The sequence below is a fragment of the Scyliorhinus torazame genome, chromosome 7, assembly GCF_047496885.1.
Source record: "Scyliorhinus torazame isolate Kashiwa2021f chromosome 7, sScyTor2.1, whole genome shotgun sequence".
NCBI lineage: Eukaryota > Metazoa > Chordata > Chondrichthyes > Carcharhiniformes > Scyliorhinidae > Scyliorhinus > Scyliorhinus torazame.
Genome location: NC_092713.1, coordinates 153,472,109 through 153,499,235, shown reverse-complemented (window position 1 = coordinate 153,499,235; position 27,127 = coordinate 153,472,109). Strand labels below are relative to the sequence as shown.

General features: G+C 45.7%; 1 protein-coding gene across 2 annotated transcripts in view; it reads right to left on the bottom strand.

Moving 5' to 3' along the window:
- Positions 1–27,127, bottom strand: part of atf6 (activating transcription factor 6) — a 540,099-nt gene that overhangs the window by 122,565 nt on the left and 390,407 nt on the right. Inside the window, exon 16 of one of the 2 annotated variants that reach the window (XM_072511678.1) lies at positions 14,971–15,917. The exons of the other annotated variant lie outside the window; for it this stretch is intronic. Within the exon in view, the coding sequence (XP_072367779.1) occupies positions 15,907–15,917 (11 nt within the window). The 3' untranslated portion in view covers positions 14,971–15,906. Of the gene's footprint in view, positions 1–14,970; positions 15,918–27,127 lie in introns of those variants that run through there. 2 annotated transcript variants of the gene reach the window in all.

Genomic DNA, 27,127 nt, shown 5'->3' with positions numbered 1-27,127 from the left:
TCGGTGGGCCCCGATCGCGGGCCAGACCCCATCGGAGGCCACCCCCCGGTGAAGGAGCGCTTTTCACCACCCCACAGACCGCCCCCCGACCCTTCGCGCAGAGTTCCTGCCGGCAGCGACCAGGGGTGAACGGCGGCGGTGGGACTCTGCTTTTTCCACGCGGCCGCTTGGCCCATCTGGGCATGGAAATCGGCGGGGCGGCCCGTGCCGTGTCAAAAGCGCCGGCGCAAATGGCGCCGATTCTCCGCACCTCGGAGAATCGTGAGCCGGCATCGGGGCGTCGTAGCGCCGTTGCGCCGATTCTCTGGCCCGGCGCGGGGCTGGGAGAATCGCACCCATATTCTCTGCAGCCATGCACCTTTTTGACTTACCAGGGAGTCGAGGAAGCATAGAGCTCCCTGTTGCTTCCTTCATGGCAACACCCTGTCTAAACAGAGTCAATTTTCCAACCAATCATTACCCCATTCGTGTGTAGTATAAGTCGCTACAATCATTTAAATTTGGCATTCTTGCATTTGTCCTGAGGATTGCATGATGAAAAGCTTCGACAACATGTCAGCAATAATTAACTTCTCAAAACGCTCATGAAATGATGGAAAGACTATGAGCAGTGCTTTTGCTCAAACTACTCCTTATTTTTTGTTAAACACCAGAAAATAACACTGAGATTTCTTTAATGTAAAAGGGATAACTTATGTGCTGCCACAGAAACACTTGTACAGGTTCTCCTGATAGGCTGCACCACTGATGTCAATTAGTGGCAACATCCTGGAGCAACTCCATTGCAAGTTGAGGTGAGCACAATTTCAAATTGACTGCCAGCCATCTGACTCCAAACAACCAGCTGAGGAATGTTCATTCCCTGTTTGCAACATGGTTTATAGGGTTAAGGCACTCCAGAGATTTTCTAAGGCAAGTTTAAAGTATGACACCTTCCTATCTGCTTGGTTCTTAATGTAGATGCTTGGGGATGGTCCGAGTAATTGATGTCACTGTCTTGGACCAAGGAGGCAGTTTAAGGCAGAGAAAGGCTCTTTTAAGGGAAAAAGGGGCGGGATTCTCCACCCCCACGCCGAATTGGCCGCGCCGTCGTGAACGTCAAGGTTCACGACGGCGCAGAACGGCCCCGGTCCCGACCGATTCAGGCCCTGACAATGGGCCAGTATCGGGGCCGCGTCATCTACCCGCGCCAGGCCTTGTCGCCCGCTTAAAAGCGGCGCCGCATAAATGACACGGCCGGCGCCGCATAACGGACGTCATCCGCGCATGGTCCTCTCTAAGTCCGCCCCGCAAGAAGATGGGGGACGGATCTTGCGGGGCCGCGGAAGGAAGGAGGTCCTCCTTCAGAGAGGACGGCCCGACGATCGGTGGGCACCGATCGCGGGCCACCCCACATTCAAGGTGAAGCCCGGTGCAGGATCCCCCCTAGCCCCCCCACAGGCCGCCCCCCCCAGCGTTCACGCACTGCCCACGACTGCAGCGACCAGGTGTGGACGGCGCCGGGGGAAACCCGCCGTTTTGGCCTGGCCGCTGGGCCCATTCGGGCCTCAGAATCGCGGGGGTGCCGGAGAATCGCCATTTTGGGTATCTCCGGCGATACTCCGGCCTGCGAAACTCAACCAGCCCGTTCCCGCCGCTTAGAAGAATCGCGGGAGGGCGTCGGACCGGCGTCCCCGGAAATTTCGGAGGCCCAGGCGATTCTCCCAATCGGCGTGGCAGTGGAGAATCGCGCCCCCGGACTTCATCCTGTATATTCTTTTCAGAAAATATCTAGAGATATACTCATTACTACCCTTAAAATATTTAAAACTGGACAAAGACCTTGAAAAGGTTGAATCTATTTTAAACAAAAATGTTAAATTCATTTATGGGATATGGGCATTGCTATTTAGGCCAGCATTTATTGTCCATCCATAGTTGGTGGTGAACTGCCTTCTTGAACAGCTGCAGTCCATGTGGTATAGGTACACCTCCTGTGCTATTCGGGAGGGAGTTCTAGAATTTTGTCCCAGCGGCAATGAAGGAACGGCGATGTATTTCCAAGTCAGGGTGGTGAGTGACTTGGAGGGGAACTTCCAGGTGGTGGGGTTCCCAGGTATCTGCTGCTCTTCTCGTTCTAGATGATAGTGGTCATGGGTTTGGAAGGTACTGGGGACGGTTCTCCGATATGGCGGCCAAGTGTTTGCGCCGTCGTGAACGCCGTCGCATTTCACGACGGCGCAAACAGGGCCCGGGCACGACCTAATCTGGCCCCCACAGGGGGCAGCACAGCGCTGGAGCAGTTCACGCCGCTCCAGCCTCCTTACCGCCGTGCCAACCCGCGCATGCGCAGTTGGGCCAGCTCAATCTTGCGCATGCGTGGGGAACTTCTTACGCGCGCCGCCCCGACCCAACATGGGGTCGGTGTTCAGGGGCCGGCCCCGCCGGAAAGTAGACCCGGGGGGAGGCCGGCCCACCAATTGGTGGGCCCCGATCACGGGCCAGACACCATCGGAGGCCCCCCCCCCCCCCCCCCCGCCCGCCCCCCCCCCCCGGTGAGGGAGCCCCTCTCCTCCCCCCCCCCCCCCCCCCCCCACAGGCCGCCACCCGAGCGTTCCCGCAGAGACCTCCTAGCCTTTCAGCTGCTCTGGTAGCCACAGTATTAATACAGCTCATCCAGATCAGTTTCTGATCAATGGAAACCCTCAGGATTCAGTGATGGTAATTCCATTGACTGTCAAGGGGTGATGGTTAGATCCTCTCTTGTAGGATACAGTCATTGCCTGGTACTTGTGTGGTGCAATTGTATCTTGACATTTGTCAGCCCAAACCTGGATATTGTCCAGGTCTTGCTGCATTTGGACATGGACTGCACGAATAGTGCTGAACATTGTGCAGTCATCTGCGAACATCCCCACTTCTGACCTTAGGATGGAAGGGAGGTCTTTGATGAAGCAGCTGAAGATGGTTGGGCCTAGGACACTACCCTGAGGAACTCCTGCAGTGATGTCCTGGAGGTGAGACGATTGACCTCCAACCATCTTCCTGTATGCCAGGTATGACTCCCACCAGCGGAGGTTTTTCCCCGATTCCCATTGACTCCAATTTTGTTAGGGCTCCTTGATGCATACAAATGCTGTCTTGATGTCAATGGCAGTCACTCTCACCTCATCTCTGGCATTCAGCTCTTTTGTCCATGTTTGAACGAAGGCTGGTATGAGGTCAGGAGCTGAGTGACTCTGGCTGAACTCAAACTGAGAGTTCATGAGCAGATTATTGCTGAGTAAGTGCCACTTGATAGCACTGTTGATGACTCCTTCGATCACTTTGCTGATGAAGGAGAGTATATTGGTAGGGCGGTAATTGACTCGGTTCGATTTATCCTGTTTCTTGTGTACAGGTCACACCTGGGCAATTCTCCACATTGCCGGGTAGATGCCAGTGTTTTAGCTGTACTGGAACAGCTTGGCTAGGGATGCGGCAAGTTCTGGAGCACAAGTCTTCAGTACTATTGCTAGAATATTGTCAGGGCCCATAGTCCTTGCAGTATCCAGTGCCTTCAGCCATTTCTTAATACCACATGGAGTGAATCTCATTGGCTGAAGACTGACATCTGTGATGTTGGGGACCTCTGGAGGAGACCAAGGTGGATCACCCACTTGGCACCTCTGGCTGGAGTGTTGCGAATGCCTCAGCCTTGTCTTTTGCACATATGTGCAGGGCTCCTCCATCATTAAGCATGGGGATATTTGTGGAGCCTTCTCCGTTAATTGTCCACCACAGCTGCTGTGGCAGCACTGCAGAGCTGAGATCTGATGCGTTTGTTGTGGAATCACTTAGCTCTGCCTATTACTTGCTGCTTATGCTGTTTGGCACACAAGTAGTCCTGTGTTGTAGCTTCACCAGGTTGACACCTCATTTTTCAGTCTGCCTGTGTTGCTCCTGGCATGCTCTCCTGCACTCACTATTGAACCAGGGTTGATCCCCTGGATTGGTGGCAATGGCAGAGTGCGGGATATGACAGGCCTTGAGGTTGCAGATTATGGTTGAGTACTCTGCTGCTACTGATGGCCCACAGCACCTCATGGATGCCCAGTCGCGTTGCTAAATTTGTGTGAGGTATATCCCATTTAGTACGGTGGTAGTGCCACACAACACGATGAAGAGTATCCTCAATGTGAAGACGGAACTTTGTCTCCACAAGGAGTGTGCAGTGGTCACTCCTACCGATATGGTCATGGACAGATGCTCTGCAGTAGGCAGGTTGGTGAGGGTGAGGTCAAGTACGTTTTTCCCTCTTCTTGGTTTCTCACAACCTTCTACAGTCCCAGTCTAGAAGCTATTTCCTTTAGGACCTGGCCAGCTCGGTCTGTGGTGGTACTACCGAGTCACTCTTGGCGATGATCATTGAGATCCTCGACCCAGAGCATATTCTGTGCCCTTGCCATCCTCAGTGCTTCCTCCAAATGGTGTTCAATATGGAAGAGTACTGATGGTGGCTGGCACGTGGTAATCAGCAGGAGGTTTCCTTGCCTATGTTTAACCTGAAGCCATGAGACTTCATGGGGTCCAGAGTCGATGTTGAGGACTCCTAGTGCAACTCCCTCCCGACTGTATACCACTGTGCCACCATCTCTGCTGGGTGCTGGGTCTGACCTGCCGGTGAGACAGGATATGCCCAGGAATGGTGATAGTGGTGCATGGATATTATCTGTAAGGTATGATTCCGTGAGTATGACTATGTCAGGTTGTTGCTTGACTAGTCTGTGAAACAGCTCTCCCAGCTTTGGTACAAGCCCCCAGATGTTAGTCAGGAGTACTTTGAAGGGTCGACAGGGCTGATTTTGCCATTGTTGTTTCCAGTGCCTGGGTCAATGCCGGGTGGTCTGCCCAGTTTAATTCCTAGTTTGTGTTTTCCTCGCAGTTGAATTCAACTGAGTGGCTTGCTAAGAAATTTCAGAGGATATTTCAGAGTTAACCACATTGCTGTGGGTCTGGAGACTAGGTAAGGGTGGAAGATTTTCTTCCCGAAAGGACATTAGTGAACCAGATGGGTTTTCATGACAATCGACAATGGTTTCATTGTTCATTCGACTTTTAATTCCAGATAATTTTTATTGAGACTCTATGAATGTTTGTGACCCCTGAGCAAAAGGAGCTACCTGGCAGTACCAGGGAAACTTGTAGCTCATTATCTCTGAAGAGCCACTAAGAATACATTGTGCGTTGCTCAGACCAAATTAGGAGACAGCTATACGAAGGCCATTTGCATTTTCTAACCCAGCCTGGAGTCTTCTTGTCTCCTAGGGAAAGGAGCCCTACAACCTTCCTTCTTATTGGTTGAGACATTTAACAAACTTGAGGACTCTGATAATGGATACACAGCCTTTCTCAAAGCCAATGTAGAGAGATGGGAGTCATGTGATAGTTTGTGGGACCAGTGATATTGTCTTGTGGAACTCAAAGTCAGCCTGCGTTTTCACCATTCCATGAGCAGCCTTATATAAAAGGAGCTCCACTCACTTTGAACACTTGGCCCATTTACACTGATCCTGCTGGTACTGATTCATCTCTGCGTGTCCATCTCATCGTGTGAAGTCAAACCACTGGAAAAGTGAATTATACCCGATCAGTTTTCAGCCTGCCGACCTGTGTGATGAAACACTTCACTGGACTTTGATTCTGGACCCTGGACTTATGCGAAACAATATTTATTTTTTTCTGCGGTCTTTGCACTGGAAATCTTTATTGTCTTCTTTTGCTGTATGAATGCACAGGAGGCAGTGTTGTGCCTGTCCTCCCATGTTTTGAGTGTATGCAAATAAGCTAACCCTTTGTGATCGATCATTCAGTCTCGAATTTGCTGTGGGGTTATGAATAGAAATTGGATCGCACCAAAACAGAGGGGTTGGGAAATACGCTACTGCTTATCAAGGGGAAAGCAAATCAAAAACACCTTTCTGTTCTCATCTGGGTGGTGAGAGGAAAAATTAGTGCTTTTGAAATGAACCCCCACTGTCCATAACACTCTCTTTAGAAGCCTCCATGCTATGATCAAACTGTTTTTGAGGTTGGAATATAATTTGCTGACATAATAAAGGGTTGCACTGTAAATTAAAAGATTATTTGGATATTTAATGGTATGTGGTGTGATGATGTTCTACAGACTCTGTATTACCGGATTTGTTTTGTAAGGGAGAGGACGAGGAAATGACTAAAAAGAAGCTGTCGGAAAATGTGCAGCTAGGCTTAAATAAAGATCCAAATTTCCACATTTGCATTTCGATCGCACTTTAGTAACTGGCCAGGCTAAAATAGACATTCCTTATTAAATATTATGACAAGGAAGTATGCTTAAAGCAGATCAGAAATATCAATCAACAGATAGGAAATCCCAAGATTTGCCCTCAAGTGAATTGATATTAAGCATTTCCTTATACTGATGATTCATAAACGAGTGCTTGGCATGGTGTTCAGGCAGCAAGTCAATTCCACATGTTCTACTGACATGAATGAATCGAGTGAACATTGTGTTTATCATCTTAGGTTGAATGCTTCCCTGTAGTTTACTGTAGCAAATATCATCTATACTACTGAAGGAAGCATGATTCAGAGATTATTAAATTTGTGAGGTTATGTAACAAGGGCATGTCAAAGTTATATGAATGAAAAGGGAGTAGACCAGTCGGCCCCTTGAGTCTGTTCTGTCATTTGATAAGATCATTTTTGGCTGGTCTGATTGTGGCTTCTACGTTCCTGTCTGCCCCTACACCCTTTGATTCCCTTGTCAACCAAGTAATTGTCTAACTCAGCCTTAGAAATATTCCAAGACCCAACCTCCACTGATCTCTGAAGAAGTAAATTCCACAGACTCATGATCCTCAGAGAAAAAACATTGGAATCTTTATTTTAAATGGGTCCCCTTATTTAAGGTCAGAACTGAATGACCAGTGGGTTGTTGAGCCACACTTTCAAAGTACCTCAATAAGTTAACCACTGACAGTTAATAGGCTTCAACTGAGCCTGTATGATGCACTTATGAAGAAAACTGTTTTGGAGGACAAATCTTTCTGTCCTTGTGGCATTTACCCAGCTATAATTACAGTGGCAGTAATCTGCAAAGAAAGGTTTGCCAGGACTGAGCATGTGCCAAGGTTTCCGCAGGTTCTTGATCGGCACTTTGTTGCTTATGGCCAATATTGTACTGGCCGCACAGAAGGTCACTTTACTCATCGGGAAGAGGTACATTGTCCCTTTCCATTACAGGTGGAGTTCTTTTCAGGTTCAAGTCAGCAAACAAAGTCTGGAGCTCAAAAGATAGTGATACAATTTGTTTAAAGACCTTGGGCTGGATTCTCCGCCCACATTTATATTTCACCCTGCCGGCGGGATGCTCTGTTACGCCGGCCGGTCAATGGGTTTTCCCATTGTGGGGCAGCCCCACGCCGCCGGGAAACCCCCAGGTTGCCGGCAAAATGGAGAATCCCACCAGCGGAGAATCCAGCCCCTAAAAAATGGTCCCCTTACTAGGGGAGCAATTGGAAGTTGCTTCCTGTTTTCTGAGGTAGAGGTTAAAATGCCCTCTGAACTTACTCCAAACACCACACTGAACAGCAGTTTATAACAACCCAGTGGTGAGGTACTGAATAGTAATAGTTCAGAAATATCACCTCACGAACCTCCGATACTCCATAGCGGGACGGAATCAGTGACATTGATCATAAAAAGTGACATTGAGTATAAAATCCCAAGGAATTTTGAACGTGCCATTCTTATTTTAAAATGTAATTTCGAACAAAGTGTAAAAAACTCCTCTGTATTCTCCTGGTCTTTTTAGACCACATAGTTGACTACGGGGAGATGTGGAAAATTGAGTTATTTTATTGTCAGTCAAAACCCAGGGGTTCAAATGTAGCTGTGTTTCATATTTTACTTTGAAAACGACAAACAATTATGTAGACTGACCGGAAATAATTATATTAAACCTATTTACCACAGTCTGTCCTTCTACCCGTTTCAAATAATTTGTTTTTGAACAACATCATGTTGGAAAGTTTCATTATAGGCTGGCCTAGGGGCGGCATGGTGGCACAGTGGTTAGCACTGCTGCCTACGGCGCTGAGGACCCGGGTTCGATCCCAGCCCCCGGACACTGTCTGTGTGGAGTTTGCACATTCTCCCTGTGTCTGCGTGGGTTTCACCCCCACAGCCCAAAGGTGAACAGGTTAGGTGGATCGGCCACACTAAACTGCCCCTTAATTGTAAAAAAAATAATTGGGTGCTCTAAATTTTTTTTTTTTAATTACAGGTTGGACTCGTGTACCCGTATAGGGGAAGGTACCCAAAAAAGTAATGATTTTAATAAAGTTGGTTTATCAGCATTTTTTTCCATTAGTTCATTTGATCTGATTGTAAACTAGGCTAAATCATGAAAGGTTGACAACAAGAGCAGTCGACAGATTAAACTTTCAGCTTGGATTACTTTCATCTCATAAAAACACTGTGAAACACCAATGACACGGACTTCCCATCTGTTCTCATGTGACTTATACCACCTGCTCACCTTCAACTCTACATTTTCTTGAAGTGATCTGCATTTGGATGAATTCTTTGTGCAAACAGGCCCGTGTACTTGCCAACAACTTCATTAAGTCCAAGTCTGCATGAGACTTGTTCTTCTTGGTAGAGTGCAAGTGAGAGAATGTGCCATGCTGAAAGTGCACAACATTGTGCTCAAACTGCACCTTATGCTGTGTCCAGTTTGGTTGCTTAGAGACAAGAGAATGAGATGAGTACAATTAAGACATTAAATAAATTAAATGCCACAGGAACAGTGAATTCAAATTTAGAATATAAATGAGAAGGGACTTCTGGGTAAGATCATGGTTTTTAAAAAAAACTTTACGTTCAGTTGACTGGCATGGTTAGCTTTTCCAGATTGTTAAATGGAAATATTCCTCACTTTGCTGTTTGCACAAGTTAGTTGTGCATGAATTGGTTGCGCATTTTCTACATTACAACTTTATACTTAATATTTAGAATGTAATCTCGTGAACCCCGATTCAAATGTGAACAAAATGCATAGAAAATCTCAGCTGGTATGTAATTCTCTTAGCGCTGACAGCCAAAGTCTCTTCTATTACAACTGGTCCTGCACACTACTATTTAAGAGATCATCCTCTCTCATTCCTGCCACATTCCAAATAAATGCTCTTGTGCACTTCTCCTTCTTCCTGCATCTTTATGGTGTGGAAATCAAGACCCATTTTGTTTCATCTCCTTCTTACCTAATAATCCCAAACTGTGGAATTTACTAGCTTTTGCAGCCCTCTTTTTGAATCTAGAATCTACAGGATCAGGTAGATGTAAAAGATCCCACAGCACTATTTTGAAGAAGTAGAACAGGGAAGTTATTGCGGATGTCCTGGTCAATGTTCAATTCTCAAACAACATCAGTTAAACAGCTTGTGTGGTCATTATCACATTGCTGTTTGCACAAGTTAGTTGTGCATGAATTGGTTGCGAATTTTCTACATTACAACTTTATACTTAATCTTTCAGTAGATGTAAACCACTTTGCCAAGTCCTAAGGTTGTGAAAGGGGCGATATAAATGCATGTCTTTCTTTAAAACTCAAGTCCGTAGCATCTACCCAACTGGCGCTCCTCTTGTGTTCTATCATTTTCATCTTTGATGTCCAAAACTACGAACCATGGTCATTGACCTCAGTTCCTCAATTTGAAAAATACTAATTGTTTAAACGTAACTCGTAGTATTTTGGGAAGAGTGAAAAGTGGGAAGCAGGATATAAATGCAAACTGATGAAACAGTCAACGTTTCTAAAGAGCATGGGTGATTCAATTATAATTTACTCCAAATTATCAGCTTCTGGACTAGGAGGTTACAACAGAAAGGGTTAAGGAATCTAAGTAGCTCTCTACAGACTTGGAAAAATAGGAAATGATAAATAGCTTGACTCAACATCCTTAGAGAAAGCAGCTGCCCAAACCCAACCAGAAGGGAATACTTGTCAGCGTGTACGGGCCAACATCAGACTAGCAAGTATCACATCAAAATAACAACGACCATAGGAGGTCTCTTTCCCAGGGCTTGGGCAATGTGACTGGGAAAAAACTCCAGTCTTGGCTGTCTCTCAAAATTGTTTTCATTGCAACGTGAGAAACTTCAGTAGTCGATTGTGATACTGGGGCAAATTACAGTATTTCCCTTAGACTAAAGTGGAAGTGAACAGCACAATGATAAATGCAAATAGTAAATTACGTAGCAGGGCAAGAAGGTAAGTTCTTTGCCAATAACAATTGCCAATAACAACCTAAACTGAGAAATTATTTGATTGCCCTGAAATTATATTGTTTCGTCTGAAATTCTTGCAAACATTATTTTAAGGCAAGCACAAACCCATTTAATGTGTTCGCTAATATAGCCAGTAAATACATTTCAGCCAAATGCATTCAATGCCTGTATGCTAGTAATCGATGGTCCAATTTCAGAGCCATTACTTTTCTTGGAACATTCATTTCGGTCTGTTTCTTCCAACAAACTTTGATAAGATACTGACAGAAATTTGTTTCTGTATGCTCAGCATTACCACAAATTGTCTAAAAATTGCTTGCAGCAAAGATTTTGTTGCAAAATGTTCATTTCTGAATACTTATTATAAAAGAGAGGAAGTACTTCAAGTACAAAATGCCTAACTGTTGATTAAAGAATTTAAAGGCTCTACGTCCAGAGATGTATTGAACTTGCTTGCCTCTGCACAAACTTGTGTGATTTGGTCTCTACAGAACTTGACTCTACTTATAAAATCTTAGAATCGTAAAGCAGCACAGGAGATTGTTCAGCCCATCAATTTATGCCAGCTATTTGAAGAGCAATCCAGTAAGTTCTGCATCCAAACTCTTCTCTCTTTTCTGGCAATTTTTTCTATTCAATTATTTATCCAATTTCCTTCTGAAAGCTACCAATGAATGTATTTTCACAACCCTGTCAGTCAGTGCATTCCAAACTCTAACCATGAATTCAATTAAAAAAGCTTTTCTGAATGTTGCCTCTGGTTCTTTTGACAATCACCTTACATAAGAGATTGTGTAAGGTGATTTCGTTACTTTTTTATTACTTATTAAATTTCGGGATATGAGCATCGATGACAAAGCCAGCATTTATCGCCCATCCCTAATAGCCCTTTGAGAAGATGGTGGTGATTCGCCTTCTTAAACCATTACAGTCCAAGTGGCATAAGTACACACAAAATGATGTTACGAAACGAGTTTCACGATTTTGACCCAGTGACGGTAAAGGAACAGCAATATGTTGGACAGGTTTTGGGGAATCAGACGCATTACGTGCTGCAGAATTCCCAGCCCCTGATCTGTTCTCGCAGATGCAGTATTTATACGGCTGGACGAGTTATGACAAAGCTGTTTAATAACAAGGGAGATCAGTAGGTTCTCTCTTGCGAGAGATGGTCATTGCCTGGCACTTCTTTAGCATGAATGTGACTTGCCACTTGATCAGCCCAAGCCTGTATGATGTCCGTGTTTTATGACATGTAGGAACAGGCTGCTTCAGTATCTGTGGAATTGCGAATGGTTTGAACACTGTGCAATCATCAGTGAATATCCTCACTTCTGACCCAACATTGCATGGGAGGTCAGTGACGAAACAGCTGAAGTTGTTTGGGCTAAGAACACTACCCCGAGGGGCTCTTACAGCCATGTTTAAGGGCTGAGATGACCTGCCCCCCAACAAACACGATCTTTTCACATCTTTCTTAATTCTTGGGAGGACTCCCAAGAGTTTTCTCAATTCCCATTAACATCAATTTTGAACTTGATACCACGGCCAAATGCTGCTTTGATTGTAAGGGCAATCACTCTCGACTCTGGAGTTCAGCTGTTCAGGCCACATTTGGACAAAGGTTGTAATGAGGTCTGAAGTTGAGTGGCCCTGGTAGACCCCAAAGTAAACATCAGTGACCAGGTTGTTGCTGATCAAGTGCTGGTTGATAGCATTGTTAACAACTTCCAACAGTATTCTCATGATTGAGAGCAGACTGATGGTGCAGCAATGGCGAGATTGGATTTATCCTGATTTTGGTGGACAGGAAATACCTGGGCAATTTTCCAAATTGCCAGGTAGATGTCGGTGTTGTAATTGTACTGAAGCAGCTTGGCGAGGGGCGCAGATAGCTCTGGATACAGGTCTTCAGTTACACAGCTGGGATATTGACAGATATATAGCCGTTGCTGTATTCAATGCCTTCTGCCATTTCTTGAACTCAAGAGTGAATCAAATTGATTGAAGGTAAGATAATAAGAAACAGGAGCAGGAATAGGTTATCTGCACTATCATTCAGTAAGATCATGGCTGATATGATTGTGGCCTTAACCTCTACCCGGCTCGTCATACCTCCCGAGATCCAATGGGATCTCGCGAGTCTTTGCAATGTGAATCCCGCCCACAATAGGGAGATCACTTTTTGGGAAATCTGCTTACTAGAGTGAGGCAGTAAGCCTCACTCTAATGTGCAGATTTCCGAGGTACCCGAGGCTTCATAATTCAATCTGTTCACCTTAGAGACCTCAGGTGAGCGCCGTTCAGCGCTAGTCCCCACAAACGGGGACCATACAGAACCGCACTCGTGGGGGTCTCCTAGGGGATCAGAGGCTCCCAGTTGCATGCTCTTTGGGCAGAGTGGTGCTGTGGCACTACTGGTGCCACCTGGGCACCCCAGTAGTGCCAGCCTGGCATCCCAGCAGTACCACCTGGGAACTGGAGATTGGGACTGTCTGGACGCCCAGGTGGCATTTGATTTGCGTGCACGATCAGGCCGGGGTTGGCCGATGTGGGTGTTGGTGGGAATGTGTGAGTGAGTGAAGATTGTTTCGGGGGCATTGGACATCGAGACACGATTTGAAAATGGCATCCAAATCTCTCGCACAATGCAGAGTTCTGCTTGGAGGAGCTCCCCACTGTAGCCACCTGGGTTGGCTAACTCCCGACGTAAAATGGAGAACAGCAAAGGCTGCAGGGAAATTCAGCCAACACAGGCAGAAGCTAGCAGGCGCAAGTTACTGTGTATTAAAGTCTGCAAAAGCCCAGACAGCATCGATACATGCAGCCATCTACATAATAATATTGCAGCCATCTACATACTAATGAGCGATCCCCGGGAACAGTCGAAAAATTTGGGATAAACAAAGCCAAGCCAAACTCCTCGGCGCCAGCAGGACCCAACACAAAAGAAGTTAACAGTCACCTCAAGACCGCCCATCGATCAGGGAACCGCTCCAGTATTGGAGAAATCGAACCAAGCGATTGGAACGAAGTCCAATCACTTGGAACCAGGTACAGGGTCCACCCCGAAAGGCGGGAAGCCCCTGGGGACTATAAAGTTAAGCCCCCAAGTTCAAATCGTCCTTCTTGACCGGGTCACTCAGCAACGCGAACCAACCCTTGACAGTGACCGGTTCAGGTGCCGGCAAGAGCCAGTAAGTCTTAAGTCAACGCTCGCTACGAGATAGGCGCTCCTAGCTACCAGTCCGTACCAACTTTGAATCCCGCAGACTCAGAACCCGAACGAAAGGCCATTTGTTCCCTTGACCTGCTGGGCCAGTCCGAAGCTAAGTGTAGGCCTGTTGGTTGTAGAAGTAGCTTAGACGTAGAATTTGTGCATGAGTAGAGATCACGGTGTATAATAAATGTGCTTTGATTTGAATCTTACTAATTGGTGTATTGAGTCATTGATCATTACCATCTCGTGGTGGTATCATAAAGATACCTGGCGACTCGAGAGCAAAGGTTATAAAACAGAGCCAATTGAACCAACCAAAAGTTAGCAACACCACTGTGCAAAATGGGGCGAAGTGCGGCATTGGCCACAGGTTCCCCATTCAGGCCCCTTATTCAATGCAAGTCACACCATGTGTTTCTCGGCACAGCGAGCGCCTGAAACACGCGTCTAAATACACTGACTAGGGAACTGTGTTCGCTTTTGGGAGAATCACGCTCACAGTATACACACACAAACTGTTCACACACACACACAAACTGTACACACACAGTTCATCCACACACACCGTTAATCACATACGCACACACACGCTGTTCTCACGTACCAGTTCTTGTGGTCCACTTAGATACCAATGATATAGATATGATGAAGGATAAGGTTCAGCATAGGGAGGAGTAACTAGGCACCAAATTTAAAAAGCAGAACCTCAAAGGTAATAATCTTTGGATTATTGCATCTGCCATGAACAAATTAGTTTAGGATAAATAATATCAGAGAGGCAAGCACTTAGCTCAAAGATTTGAGTGGGAGAAATGGGTTTTGATTCATGGGGCAATGATAATGGTACCAATACTGGGGAACGCAGGAGCTGTACTAATGGGATAGTATTCACCTGAACCGTGCTGGGAGTATTCTGGCAAGTCACATAACTCGGGTAGTTTTAAAGAGGGATCACATGATGGAAAGTGTGGTAAATTTAAAAATAATAATAATCTTTTTATTGGTACAAGTAGGCTTACAGTAACACTGCTTAACATCTACCCAGCTCGTCATACCTCCCGAGATCCAATGGGACCTTGCGAGTCTTTGCAATGAACTTACTGTGAAAAGCCCCGAGTCGCCACATTCCGGCGCCTGTTCGAGTACACAGAGGGAGAATTCAGGATGTCCAAATTGAAAAAAAAAATTATCTAACAGCACGTCTTTCGGGACTTGAGGTGGAAACCGGAGCACCCGGAGGAAATCCACACAGACACAGTGACCCAAGCCGGAATCAAACCTGGGACCCTGGAGCTGTGAAGCAACAGTGCTAACCACTGTGCTCCTCGTGCAAGACAAAGCAGCAAGGTAGTAATAAGCGTAATGATAGTCAGTGTGTGGTAGGAAGTGACAGTGTACAAACCGAAGTGTCTGAGCAACAGGGAAAGCCAGAGTACACAAAAATGGTAAGAAGGCAGCACTAAAGATTCTGCATTTGAATTTTCATAGCATTCGTAACAATTGGCAACTCAAATAGCAAATAGAAATACATACATGTGACTTCATAGCTAATACATAAACATGGCTGCAATGTGACCAAGGCTCGGAGATGGATATTTAAGGAAACTTGACATTTTGAAGGGGCAGGAAGCAGTGATGGAGTAGCTCTGTTAACGAAGGATGACAACAGTGAGGGAAGACCTTAGTTCTAAAGATAAAGATGTAAAATCAGTTTAGATGGAGATAAGAAATAGTTAAGGTAAGAAGTCATTTGTGGGAGTAATTTATGAGCCACAACAATTGCACGGTAGGACGGGATATCAATCTCTGTAAAGATGAAACAACTTTATTTGCAAATATCAGGTATACACGAGCTAATACTGTGTAAAACCTGGAAAATACCAAATATATATTTTTTTTAAATCGAGAGAGCTTGCAAAACTCTGTGATACAGAGGGATCTGGGTATCCTGGTACATGAATCACTAAAATGTTAGTACGAATGTACAGCAACTGACTTGGAGACAAATGGAATGTTGTTGGTTAGAGGAATGAAATATTAAAGAGGTTTTTCTACAGTTGGTGCGATCTATGTTTCAGAAGTAATAAGAGGCCTTACAAGGTGATTCACCTTCGGATGTGGGATTACCGGTAGATCTTGGCATAAAGTGAAAATAAGTGTGAATATGACACACATTAACAACATTGTTCAATGTGGTGATACCATGTTATAGTTGTAACAAATACAATTCAATTGACTTTATATTTCACCAATGCATGTTGATTGACAATTGCTCACTCTCCATTTGAGAAGGTTAACTTATTTGGCACTTTTCTCTTTGAACTCTGATATCTACGATCTTGGAAAAGTATCTCTTGCCATTATTTCATTCTGTCCATCCATTATTGCTGAAGTCAAGTTTTATCTGAAAGACATCCAAAATTAGTTCTGCCATTTCTTAAACTCTGTCAAGCTCCTGGGGCACTAAACAAGTCTCTTTTAGGGGCGGCACGGTGGTGCAGTGGTTAACACTGCTGCCTCACGGCTCCAAGGACCCGGGTTCGAATCCGAACCTGCGGTCGTTGTGCAAATGTCCGTGTGGAGTTTGCACATTCTCGAGTTTGCGTGGGTGTCACCCCCACAACCCAAAGATGTGCAGGGTAGGTAGATTGGCCATACTAAATTGCCCCTTAATTGGAAAAAAAAGAATTGGCTACTCTAAATTTTTTTTCTAAACTGTCTCTCTTAACTGACTCAAGTTACCAATTCTGGTTGGATGGATTTCAGGAGTTTCACCACGTGATCAGCACAACTGAGGGAGTACTGCACTGCCAGGTGCCATATTTTGTATGAAATATTCAACTGCAACCCTTTGATATCTTCTCAGATGAGCATGATGATACAATAGTACTATTCGCAGACAAGCAGTGGAGTTCTCGCATGTGTTCTGGTAATTTGTTATTCCTCAACTAGAAGTATAAATGAACAGGTTATTGCATTGCTGTTTATGGGATTTTGCTTTATAAAAATCACTAGTATATTTCCTGACATGACAACAATGACTTCAATTTAAAACTGCTAGTTGACTACTCTGGCACATCCTGAGGATGTGAAGTGCACTGTACAAATGTGAATTCTTGTCTTTCTGTTGTATACTGCACAAAATATAAACCTAATACACAGAAAACTTCTTTTATATGTGCTTAGGAGATAATGTGAACCTTCTGGGGATCAATTAAACCTGGCTGAAGTAAATTTGAGAGAAAAAGGATTCACCCCTTCCTGTTCTCTAAACGTTTTCATTTTTAATGATTGGGGGAGAACTGTGAGCATGCATGTAGGGCTCACCTTTGTGAACAATGATCAGACTTCCAATCAGGCAATATTTATGTTATATAAATAGGGCTCTGTATGGCTGAAATCTGGCCAGTCTTTGCACCCAAATAAATCACAAGACGAATTTGAGCATTTTATCTAATTTCTTATTATATCTATCCTGACTCATGGTCAGTTTCGTTCCCGTCTGCGTGTCACTGTAATAGTGACAGTCATGAGCCTTGAACATGAGCTGGCAACTTGCAGCCATTAAAGAGAATGCAACATCAGGACGGTATGTTTCAATTTGCATATGTTTCTGAAGAATATTACATCTACTCACTTCAACCCTTTTGCTTTTTCACCAATTCCTTCTCGTATGTGCCTGAAGGTTTATTTGGAATCAAACCCTCTCACTTTCAGTGAAGGTGCACCCAGTCCAAATATTGCCAGATTGCCAGCAATCAATAACGGACATGAACATGGTGTAACTATTTTCACACGTTAATATCAGTAACGTACAGATCACGGGACTCAAGAGTCAACGAGTCACTGTTACAGCGAGAACAACAGCAAAATTAACTTCCCGGCAAGTGCAGCGGTTGTATGAGAGTTCTTGGTACTGTGGATTTTAGAACTGCCCAGGATATGGGAACTGAACATTGAAAAATTGATTTATAAACAAAATACCTTGTTTCACGTCCTGGGAAATGAAGTGTTCTTAAACTTTTCGCTGAATTTTCAACGATGATAGACTGAATGCAAAAAAACGCTGACAACACATCGAGCATGAGAACAAGTATCAGCTTTGTTTAGTAGTAGCCGGATCATTTCCAAGTGAAAAAGCAGTGTCAAGTCCCATTTCCAAGATTGCAGATCATAGCCTAACCTGACACTTCAGAGCAATACTGAAGTAATGCTGCATTGTCTGAGCCGTGGTCATAAACTAAGGGTCAGTGTGCCCACTGATGTCAACATAAAAAGGTTTGGGTTTTGAACACTGGCACCTCCACTCTCTGTTATACCCCATTAGGTGGATTGGCCGTGCTAAATTGCCCTTAGTGTTGGGTGGGGTTACTGGGTTATGGGGATAGGGTGGAGGTGTGGGCTTGGGTAGGGTGCTCTTTCAAAGAGCCGGTGCAGACCCAATGGGCTGAATGGCCTCCTTCTGCATTGTAAATTTTATGATATTCTGTTCTCTATGATGATATTATCAGGTACAATATATGGAAAATTAGAAATTTTTACAGAATTTACAGTGCAGAAGGAGGCCATTCGGCCCATCGAGTCAGCACAGACCCTTGGAAAGAGCACCCTACTTAAACCCATGTCCCCACCCTATCCCCGCAACCCAGTAACCCCACCTAATCTTTTGGACACTAAGGGGCAATTTAGCATGGCCAATCCCCTAACCTGCACATCTTTCGGGAGGAAACCCGCGCAAAGGGAGAAAATGCAAACTCCAGACAGACAGTCACCCGAGGCTGGAATTGAACCCGGGACCCTGGAACTGAGAGGCAGCAGTGCTAACCACTGTGCCAACCTGCCGCCCTCCAGAAGCTTGTCCTCTAGAAGCCCCGGGTCTAACCTCCATCCTGACTTGAGCTAGTCTAACTGCCAACCAGGGCAGCGCATGGTCAGAGGTCACGATTCCCGCATACTCCACCCCCACAAGAAAGTAAATTCTGGAGTATACCTTAAATGTTACATTCTCCAGCAGTGACATGCTTTATGGAAGAAAAAAAGCTTCAATAAACATGGTAACTCTTGGGAGCAGGGCAGACAATGAGATAACATGAGTGGTAATTCTTCCACTTCATCATGAAGAAAATATGCTCGGGTCATGTACTTTTGAAACTTTGGCCATTGAAAACCAGCTATTTCACAGACTGGGGACTTCAACCTCCTAAGCCCACAATGAAATCTTGGAAACACAGAAAATAATTGGTTTGTGTAACATTGGCAGTCCTTTACGGGGAGTCTTCATAAATATTAGAATAGGTTTGTTCAGATAGAAATAGTTATATTGAAGTTAAAATAATAGAGAATGAGTCAGGCAAGGGAAAGCAATGCAAACCAAGGGTCCAAAATGTTTCCCATTTTTATTTATAACTCAAAGTGTAGGTCATTATAGTTTCCGGTCCATGCTGAACTCAAAATTGCTTAATTCAAATAATCTTCACTAGTCCTAAGCACTAAATTCCTATTTTGTTGTGTTTTTATGTCATTTAATTTGTAACAATAGATTTTATATAAAACTGCAAAAACTTGGAATTATCAAAAACATTAGTACATTTTGTTCTTTATTCATGGCATGTGAACACACTAGCTTTAATTGCCCACCCCTAACTACCCTGCAGAAGATAATAGTGAGCTGCCGGCATGAATACAACGGAGTGATTTAGTAAGCCATTTCAGAAGTCAATTTGTAGTCAACAAGATTGTTATGGATCTGGAGTCACACTTCGCCAGACCAAACAGAGTTCAGACCCTAAAACGGCTTCATAGAGCCAGGCAGGCTGTTACAACAATCCTGCATTTTCGTGGTCACAAAGCTGACACCAACTTTTTACTCCGGACTTTTTTTGATAACTGACATTTCCCAGCAGCTAGAGTGGGATTTGAATTCATTTTTCTGCATCATTCATTGAGGATCTGGGATTATAGATCTGGTAACATAACTACAATGCTACCATATCTCATTTCGGTCAATCTTGTGATTAAAAGTTGATGTGACAGAAGAGCCATTTTAATCGCTGAATGTTCATTTCAACATAACAATAAACACAGATGAATGAACCTTTATGGTACAGATTCAGGAGTTTCAATATTTCCAGTAATTCACAGTGTAGGTGATGGCCAGGCCGTCTACCTGGACAGAGTTCCTTCTGCTGCTGCCTGTTGGGTGGTAACATGGTAGATTATCTGGGCTCATTACAGGTTCTAGCAGATTGGGGAGGTCATGTACACACCTCCCATTCTTCTCTTAAATGTTGAACAAAAGTGTATTTTCCCAGGTCTGAAACCTTGAGGTGTTCAATAGAGGAGTCATGGCCCCTATGTCCCTTGCAGATATACTGCCACCATTTTCTGGAGCTCTGCCATAGAAATGTGAAGGGTGTTGGTGCATTTCTTTAGAATTTGATTGTCTGCAGTCCCAGGGACATTAGCACCTCTTTAAAGATAACAAGGTTCCTGATGGTTTCTGAAAGTTATAAATTATTCTGGTATGAGCCATCATTAGTCAGGCATCGGGAAAAGCTTTCTCCATTTCTAAAATTAAAATAATTTAATAAAGTAGAAAGGTTGACATAGATATATATTTTCCTTCCTGTTTTCTGGATGGGACACCAGCAAATCTGATAAGTGTACTCTAACTGGTGAATATAATGAGTGTACGCAAACTAATGAACATGGTCATTGTACAGTTCCAACATCCTGGATGAGTACACGGTCAATTCCAGCCCCTCAGGCTCTGGAGTCCCAACATAAGTGAATTAACCAATAGTTTGGATAAAGTTTTTGAGATCTTTGGCCCTTCACTGCTCCAATGACGTACCAGATTTGTAAGTAAATCATTACAAAGTGGATTATTTATTTATAACAGGAGAAGAGAGAAATATGTAATGGTGATAATAGAACAAAGGTCTGCTAATCTAACTACTCCCCTTCACCGTCCCACCCTCTACCCACACACTCTCAAGATAGACACTAGTGGGAAGGGGAAGGATTGAAATAATGGGGATTAAAAGTGCTTCTGACTCCAATGACTCCTGCTCGGAACTCTGGGCAAGAGCAAGATCCAAATTTGCCATGATGCCTGCCAACGATTGCAGCTGACCTGTTTGGGCAAGGTACTCAAGGTAGGTGGATCCATACCTGCAAGAGTAAAAGCCTTCAGAAGAAAAGGGATGTAAAAAATAGTAAAGGCAGCCAGAGTATTTCGCCAAGCTGAAAAAAGCATACTTCAGTGCGAAAACTGAGTTCAAGAAATGTACAGATGGTTAGTCAGCCTCTGAAAAAGGCGTACATGTTCTGAGTGCATTTCCTTAAGTAAAATTGAAAACTGCAAGCTAAACAAACACTACAGGAAAAAGTGGAACAGCTACTTAGTCATGGAGTTAGCTGGTCAAAATCTGTAAACATCAAGATCTCCAAACCTCCAAATGTTTTCAAGATCTCCAAATATCTTTGTAGAAAACTGCTGGATCATGCAAATGGTTATAAATAAGGCAATGGAGTTAGTTATGAGGATTAAAGACTTGCAAAAAGCCTGGACAAACAAAAATTCAAGTTATGAAGTGATTTGAATTGTTCATTTGACAGGGAAGACAGTCAAATTTATTACAAATAAATATCAACAACATGGTCTTGAAGAATCAATGCATTTTTTTTCTACCAGCCAAGTTCCATGAATAAAACACTTTTCAAAGCCTAAATATTTACAACACTGGTTCTGTTTATTTTAAGTCAATTTATTTTTTGAGGCGCCTGCACACAATTGTAACCACAAAAATGTACTTTCCTCTATCATCTTAATGCCAGATGTCGCAAAACCCCAATCACCCTTTCACCCCACTTTCAAGTCATCTTCTTCTGTCTCGTCCAGATGAGGGATTCCTGGCAATGACAAATGCAACATGGCCATTTCAGACAGCCAGTGTCAGCATTCCAAGTCGGGTCACAGCAAAGCTCTCTTCACTCTGGTCTAATACAACCCAAGAACACTTTATCCCATTTTTGTTCCTTTATAGTTTATTTCAGTGTGACTTACAAATTGGGTCCTAGTGCTGTCTATGTCTGTAAATTAGGAACCAGGATACCCAACACATATTTTTAAAAAATATATATTTTATTCAACTTTTTCGGCCATACAAAACAGTACAAAGGTTTTTCCCCTTTTTACAACACCATAACAATATAAATAACCGTGACCGTATTTTAACAAGTGAATAAATAATATATAAACTAAATGGCAACTGCCATAACAAAAATAATAGCTCTCCCAAATAATAAAATCAGCAATTCAATATACATAACCAAGTACCAATATCTTTACAAAAACACCCCTGAGGACCCACCTGAGCCCTCCCCCCCCAGGGTTGCTGCTGTTACCTTCCCATTTCCTTTATCGTTCTGCGAGGTAGTTAATGAACGGTTGCCACCGCCTGGTGAACCCCTGGGCCGAACCCCTTAGTGCAAACTTTATCCGTTCCAGTTTTATAAGCCCTGCCATGTCGTTTATCCAGGTCTCCACGCCCGGAGGCTTGGCTTCCTTCCACATAAGCAGTATCCTTCGCCGGGCTACTAGGGACGCAAAGGCCAAAACATCAGCCTCTCTCGTCTCCTGCACTCCCGGCTCTTCTGCAACCCCGAATATAGCCTGCCCCCAGCCAGGCTCGACCCGGACCCCCACCACCTATGAAAGCACCTTCGCCACCCCCACCCAGAACCCCTGCAGTGCCGGGCATGACCAAAACATGTGGGTGTGGTTTGCTGGGCTTCTCGAGCAGCTCCCACACCTATCCTCTACCCCGAAAAATTTACTGAGCCTTGCTCCGGTCATATGTGCCCTGTGCAAAACCTTAAATTGTATCAGGCTAAGCCTGGCGCACGAGGACGAAGAGTTTACCCTACGTAGGGCATCTGCCCACAGCCCCTCTTCGATCTCTTCCCCCAGCTCTTCCTCCCATTTTCCCTTCAGCTCATCCACCATGTTCTCCCCCTCGTCTCTCATTTCCCTGTATATATCTGACACCCGACCATCCCCCACCCATGTCCCTGACATCACTATATCCTGAATCTCCTGCATCGGGAGCTGCGGGAATTCCCTCACCTGTTGCCTCGCAAAAGCCCTCAGTTGCATGTATCGAAATTCATTCCCTTGGGGCAACCCATATGTTTCCGTCAGCGCTCCCAGACTCGCAAACATCCCGTCCAAGAACAGATCCCTCAGTTGCACCATCCCAGCTCTCTGCCATGCTCCAAATCCCCCATCTATTCTCCCCGGGACAAACCTATGATTATTTCTTATCGGGGACCGCACCGAGGCTCCCGTCATTCCCCTATGCCGTCTCCACTGCCCCCAAATTTTCAGTGTTGCCACCACCACTGGACTTGTGGTGTATTTCTTCGGGGAGAACGGCAGCGGTGCCATCACCAGTGCTTGTAGGCTGGTTCCTTTGCAGGACGCCATCTCCAATCTCTTCCACGCCGCTCCCTCCCCTTCTCCCATCCACTTACACACCATTGAAATATTGGCGGCCCACTAGTACTCACTTAAGCTCGGTAGTGCCAGGCCCCCCCTCTCCCTGCTACGCTGCAAGAACCCCCTCCTCACTCTCGGGGTCTTCCCAGCCCACACAAAACTCATAACGCCCCCCACCAGAGGGGGAAGCGGAGATAGTGGTGACGATGGATGCCGAGAAAGCATTTGATAGAGTGGAGTGGGATTATCTGTGGGAGGTGCTGAGGAGATTTGGTTTTGGAGATGAATATGTTGGATGGGTGCAGCTGTTGTATAGGGCCCCAGTGGCGAGTGTGGTCACGAATGGACGGGGATCTGCATACTTTCGGCTCCATAGAGGGACAAGGCAGGGATGCCCTCTGTCCCCATTATTGTTTGCACTGGCGATTGAGCCCCTGGCAATAGCATTGAGGGGTTCCTAGAAGTGGAGGGGAGTACTTAGAGGAGGAGAAGAACACCGGGTATCTCTGTATGCGGATGATTTGTTGTTATATGTAGCGGACCCGGCAGACGGAATGCCAGAGATAATGCGGACACTTCGGGAGTTTGGAGAATTGTCAGGATTTAAACTGAACATGGGGAAAAGTGAGTTGTTTGTGGTGCATCCAGGGGAGCAGAGCAGAGAAATAGAGGACTTTCCGCTGAGGAAGGTAACAAGGGACTTTCGTTACTTGGGGATCCAGATAGCCAAGAATTGGGGTACATTTCATAGGTTAAATTTAACGCGATTGGTGGAACAAATGGAGGAGGACTTCAAGAGATGGGACATGGTATCCCTGTCACTGGCAGGGAGGGTGCAGGCGGTTAAAATGGTAGTCCTCCCGAGATTCCTCTTTATGTTTCAGTGCCTCCCGGTGGTGATCACGAAGGCTTTTTTCAAAAGGATCGAAAAGAGTATCATGAGTTTTGTGTGGGCCGGGAAGACCCTGAGAGTGAGGAAGGGATTCTTACAGCGTAGTAGGGATAGGGGGGGGCTGGCACTACCAAGCCTAAGTGAGTACTACTGGGCCGCCAATATCTCAATGGTGAGTAAGTGGATGGGAGAAGAGGAGGGAGCGGCGTGGAAGAGATTGGAGAGGGCGTCCTGTAGGGGGACTAGCCTACAAGCTATGGTGACGGCCCCATTGCCGTTCTCACCGAAGAAATACACCACAAGCCCGGTGGTGGTGGCGACTTTGAAAATTTGGGGACAGTGGAGACGGCATAGGGGAAAGACGGGAGCCTTGGTGGGGTCCCCGATAAGAGATAACCATAGGTTGGCCCCGGGGAGAATGGATGGGGGATTTGGAATATGGCAAAGAGCAGGAGTAACGCAACTGAAAGATCTGTTTGTGGATGGGAAGTTCGCAAGTCTGGGAGCGCTGACCGAGAAATATGGGTTGCCCCAAGGGAATGCATTCCGGTATATGCAACTGAGGGCTTTTGCGAGGCAACAGGTGAGGGAATTCCCGCAGCTCCCGACGAATGAGGTGCAGGACAGAGTGATCTCAAAGACATGGGTGGGGGACGGTAAGGTGTCAGATATATATAGGGAAATGAGGGACGAGGGGGAGATTATGGTAGATGAGCTGAAAGGGAAATGGGAAGAAGAGCTGGGGGAGGAGATTGAGGAGGGGCTGTGGGCGGATGCCCTAAGTAGGGTAAACTCATCGTCCTCGTGTGCCAGGCTAAGCCTGATTCAATTTAAGGTGTTACACAGGGCGCATATGACTGGAGCACGGCTCAGTAAATTTTTGGGGGTAGAGGATAGGTGTGCGAGATGCTCAAGAGGCCCAGCGAATCACACCCACATGTTCTGGTCATGTCTGGCACTACAGGGGTTCTGGGTGGGGGTGACAAAGGTGCTTTCGAAAGTAGTGGGGGTCCAGGTCGAACCAAGCTGGGGGTTGGCTATATTTGGGGTTGCACAAGAGCCGGGAGCACAGGAGGCGAGAGAGGCCGATGTTTAGGCCTTTGCGTCCCTAGTAGCCCGGCGCAGGATACTGTTGATGTGGAAGGAAGCCAAGCCCCCGGGTGTGGAGACCTGGATAAATGACATGGCAGGGTTTATAAAGCTGGAACGGATTAAGTTCGTCCTAAGGGGATCGGCTCAAGGGCTCACCAGGCGGTGGCAACCGTTCGTCGAATACCTCACAGAAAGATAGAGGGAATGGAAAAGAAGAAGGTAGCAGCAGCAGCCCAGGGGGGAGGGGGTGGGGGTGGGGGTGGGGGGGGGGGGGGGGGGGGGGGGGGAGGAATCAGAAGGACTCTCAGGGTTGTTAATATATATGTATAATATGTATAGGTCGTTGCTATAAATGATTGTATATTGGACTGTTGAATCATATTTTTGGAGAGTGTTTATCTGAGACAAGGCAGTTGCCATTTAGTTTTAGTTTTTGTTTTTGTTATATATTATTTATTCTTTGTTTATAAAACAGGTCATTGTTATTTATACGGTTATATTATTGTGTAAAGGATACACAATGTACTGAGATGGTTGACCAAAAATTTTCAATAAAATATTTTTTTTTAAAAACTCATAGCGCTTTTCTCGATCTTCTTGAAAAAAGCCTTCGTGACCATCACCGGGAGGCACTGAAACACAAAAAGGAATCTCGGGAGGACTACCATTTTGACCGCCTGCACCCTCCCCACCAGTGACAGGGGCACCATGTCCCATCTCTTAAAATCCTCCTCCATCTGTTCCACCAATCGTGTTAAATTAAGCCCATGTAAGGTTCCCCAACTCCTGGCTATCTGGATCCCCAAGTACCGGAAATCCCTTGTTACCCTCCTCAGCGGTAAATCCTCTATTCCCCTGCTCTGCTCCCCTGGATGTACCACAAACAACTCACTCTTTCCCATGTTCAATCTGTACCCCGAGAATTCCCCAAACTCCCCGAGCGTCTGCATTATCTCAGGCATCCCCTCCACAGGGTCCGCAACATACAGCAGTAAATCATCTGCAGACAATGATACCCGGTGTTCTTCTCCTCCCCTGAGTACTCCCCTCCACTTCCTGGAGCCCCTCAGTGCTATGGCCAGGGGCTCAATTACCAATGCAAACAGTAACGGAGACAGGGGACACCCCTGCCTCGTCCCTCTATAAAGACGGAAGTAGTCAGACCTCTGCCTGTTCGTGATCACACTTGCCACCGGGGCCCTATATAGCAGCTGTACCCATCCAATGAACCCTTTACCGAAACCAAATCTCCTCAACACTTCCCACAGGTAGTCCCACTCGACCCTATCAAATGCTTTCTCGGCATCCATCGCCACCACTATCTCCGCCTCCCCCTCAGGTGGGGGCATCATCATCACCCCTAGCAGCCTCCGTATGTTCGTGTTCAGCTGTCTCCCCTTAACGAACCCAGTTTGATCCTCATGGACCACCCCCGGGACACAATCCTCTATCCTCGTCGCCATTACCTTGGCCAGGAGCTTAGCATCTACATTCAAAAGGGAAATGGGTGTGTAGGACCCACACTGCAGCGGGTCTTTATCCTTCTTCAAAAGTAACGATATTGTCGCCTCCGATATAGTCGGGGGCAACTTCCCCCTTTCCCTGGCCTCATTAAAGGTTCTCGTCAAAAGCGGGGCCAGTAGGTCTATATATTTCCTATAAAATTCCACCAGGAACCCATCCGGTCCCGGGGCCTTCCCCACCTGCATGCTCCCAATCCCCTTTACCACCTCCTCCACATCAATCCGTGCTCCCAGTCCCACCCTCTCCTGCTCCTCCACCTTCGGGAATTCCAGCTGATCCAGGAAATGCATCATTCCCTCCTTCCCTTCCGGGGGCTGAGCCTTATACAACCTCTCATAGAATGTCTTAAACACCCCATTCACTCTCTCCGCTGCCCGTTCCATCTCTCCCTCCTCATCCCTCACCCCACCTATCTCCCTCGCCGCTCCCCTCTTCCTCAATTGTTGGGCCAGTAACCGACTCACCGGCCTGTAGTGCCCTCCTCCACTGTGCCTCTGCCTTACCCGTGGTCAGCAGGTCAAATTCCACATGTAACCTTTGTCTTTCCCTGTACAGTCCCTCCTCCGGTGCCTCTGCATATTGCCTGTCCACCCTCAGAAGTTCT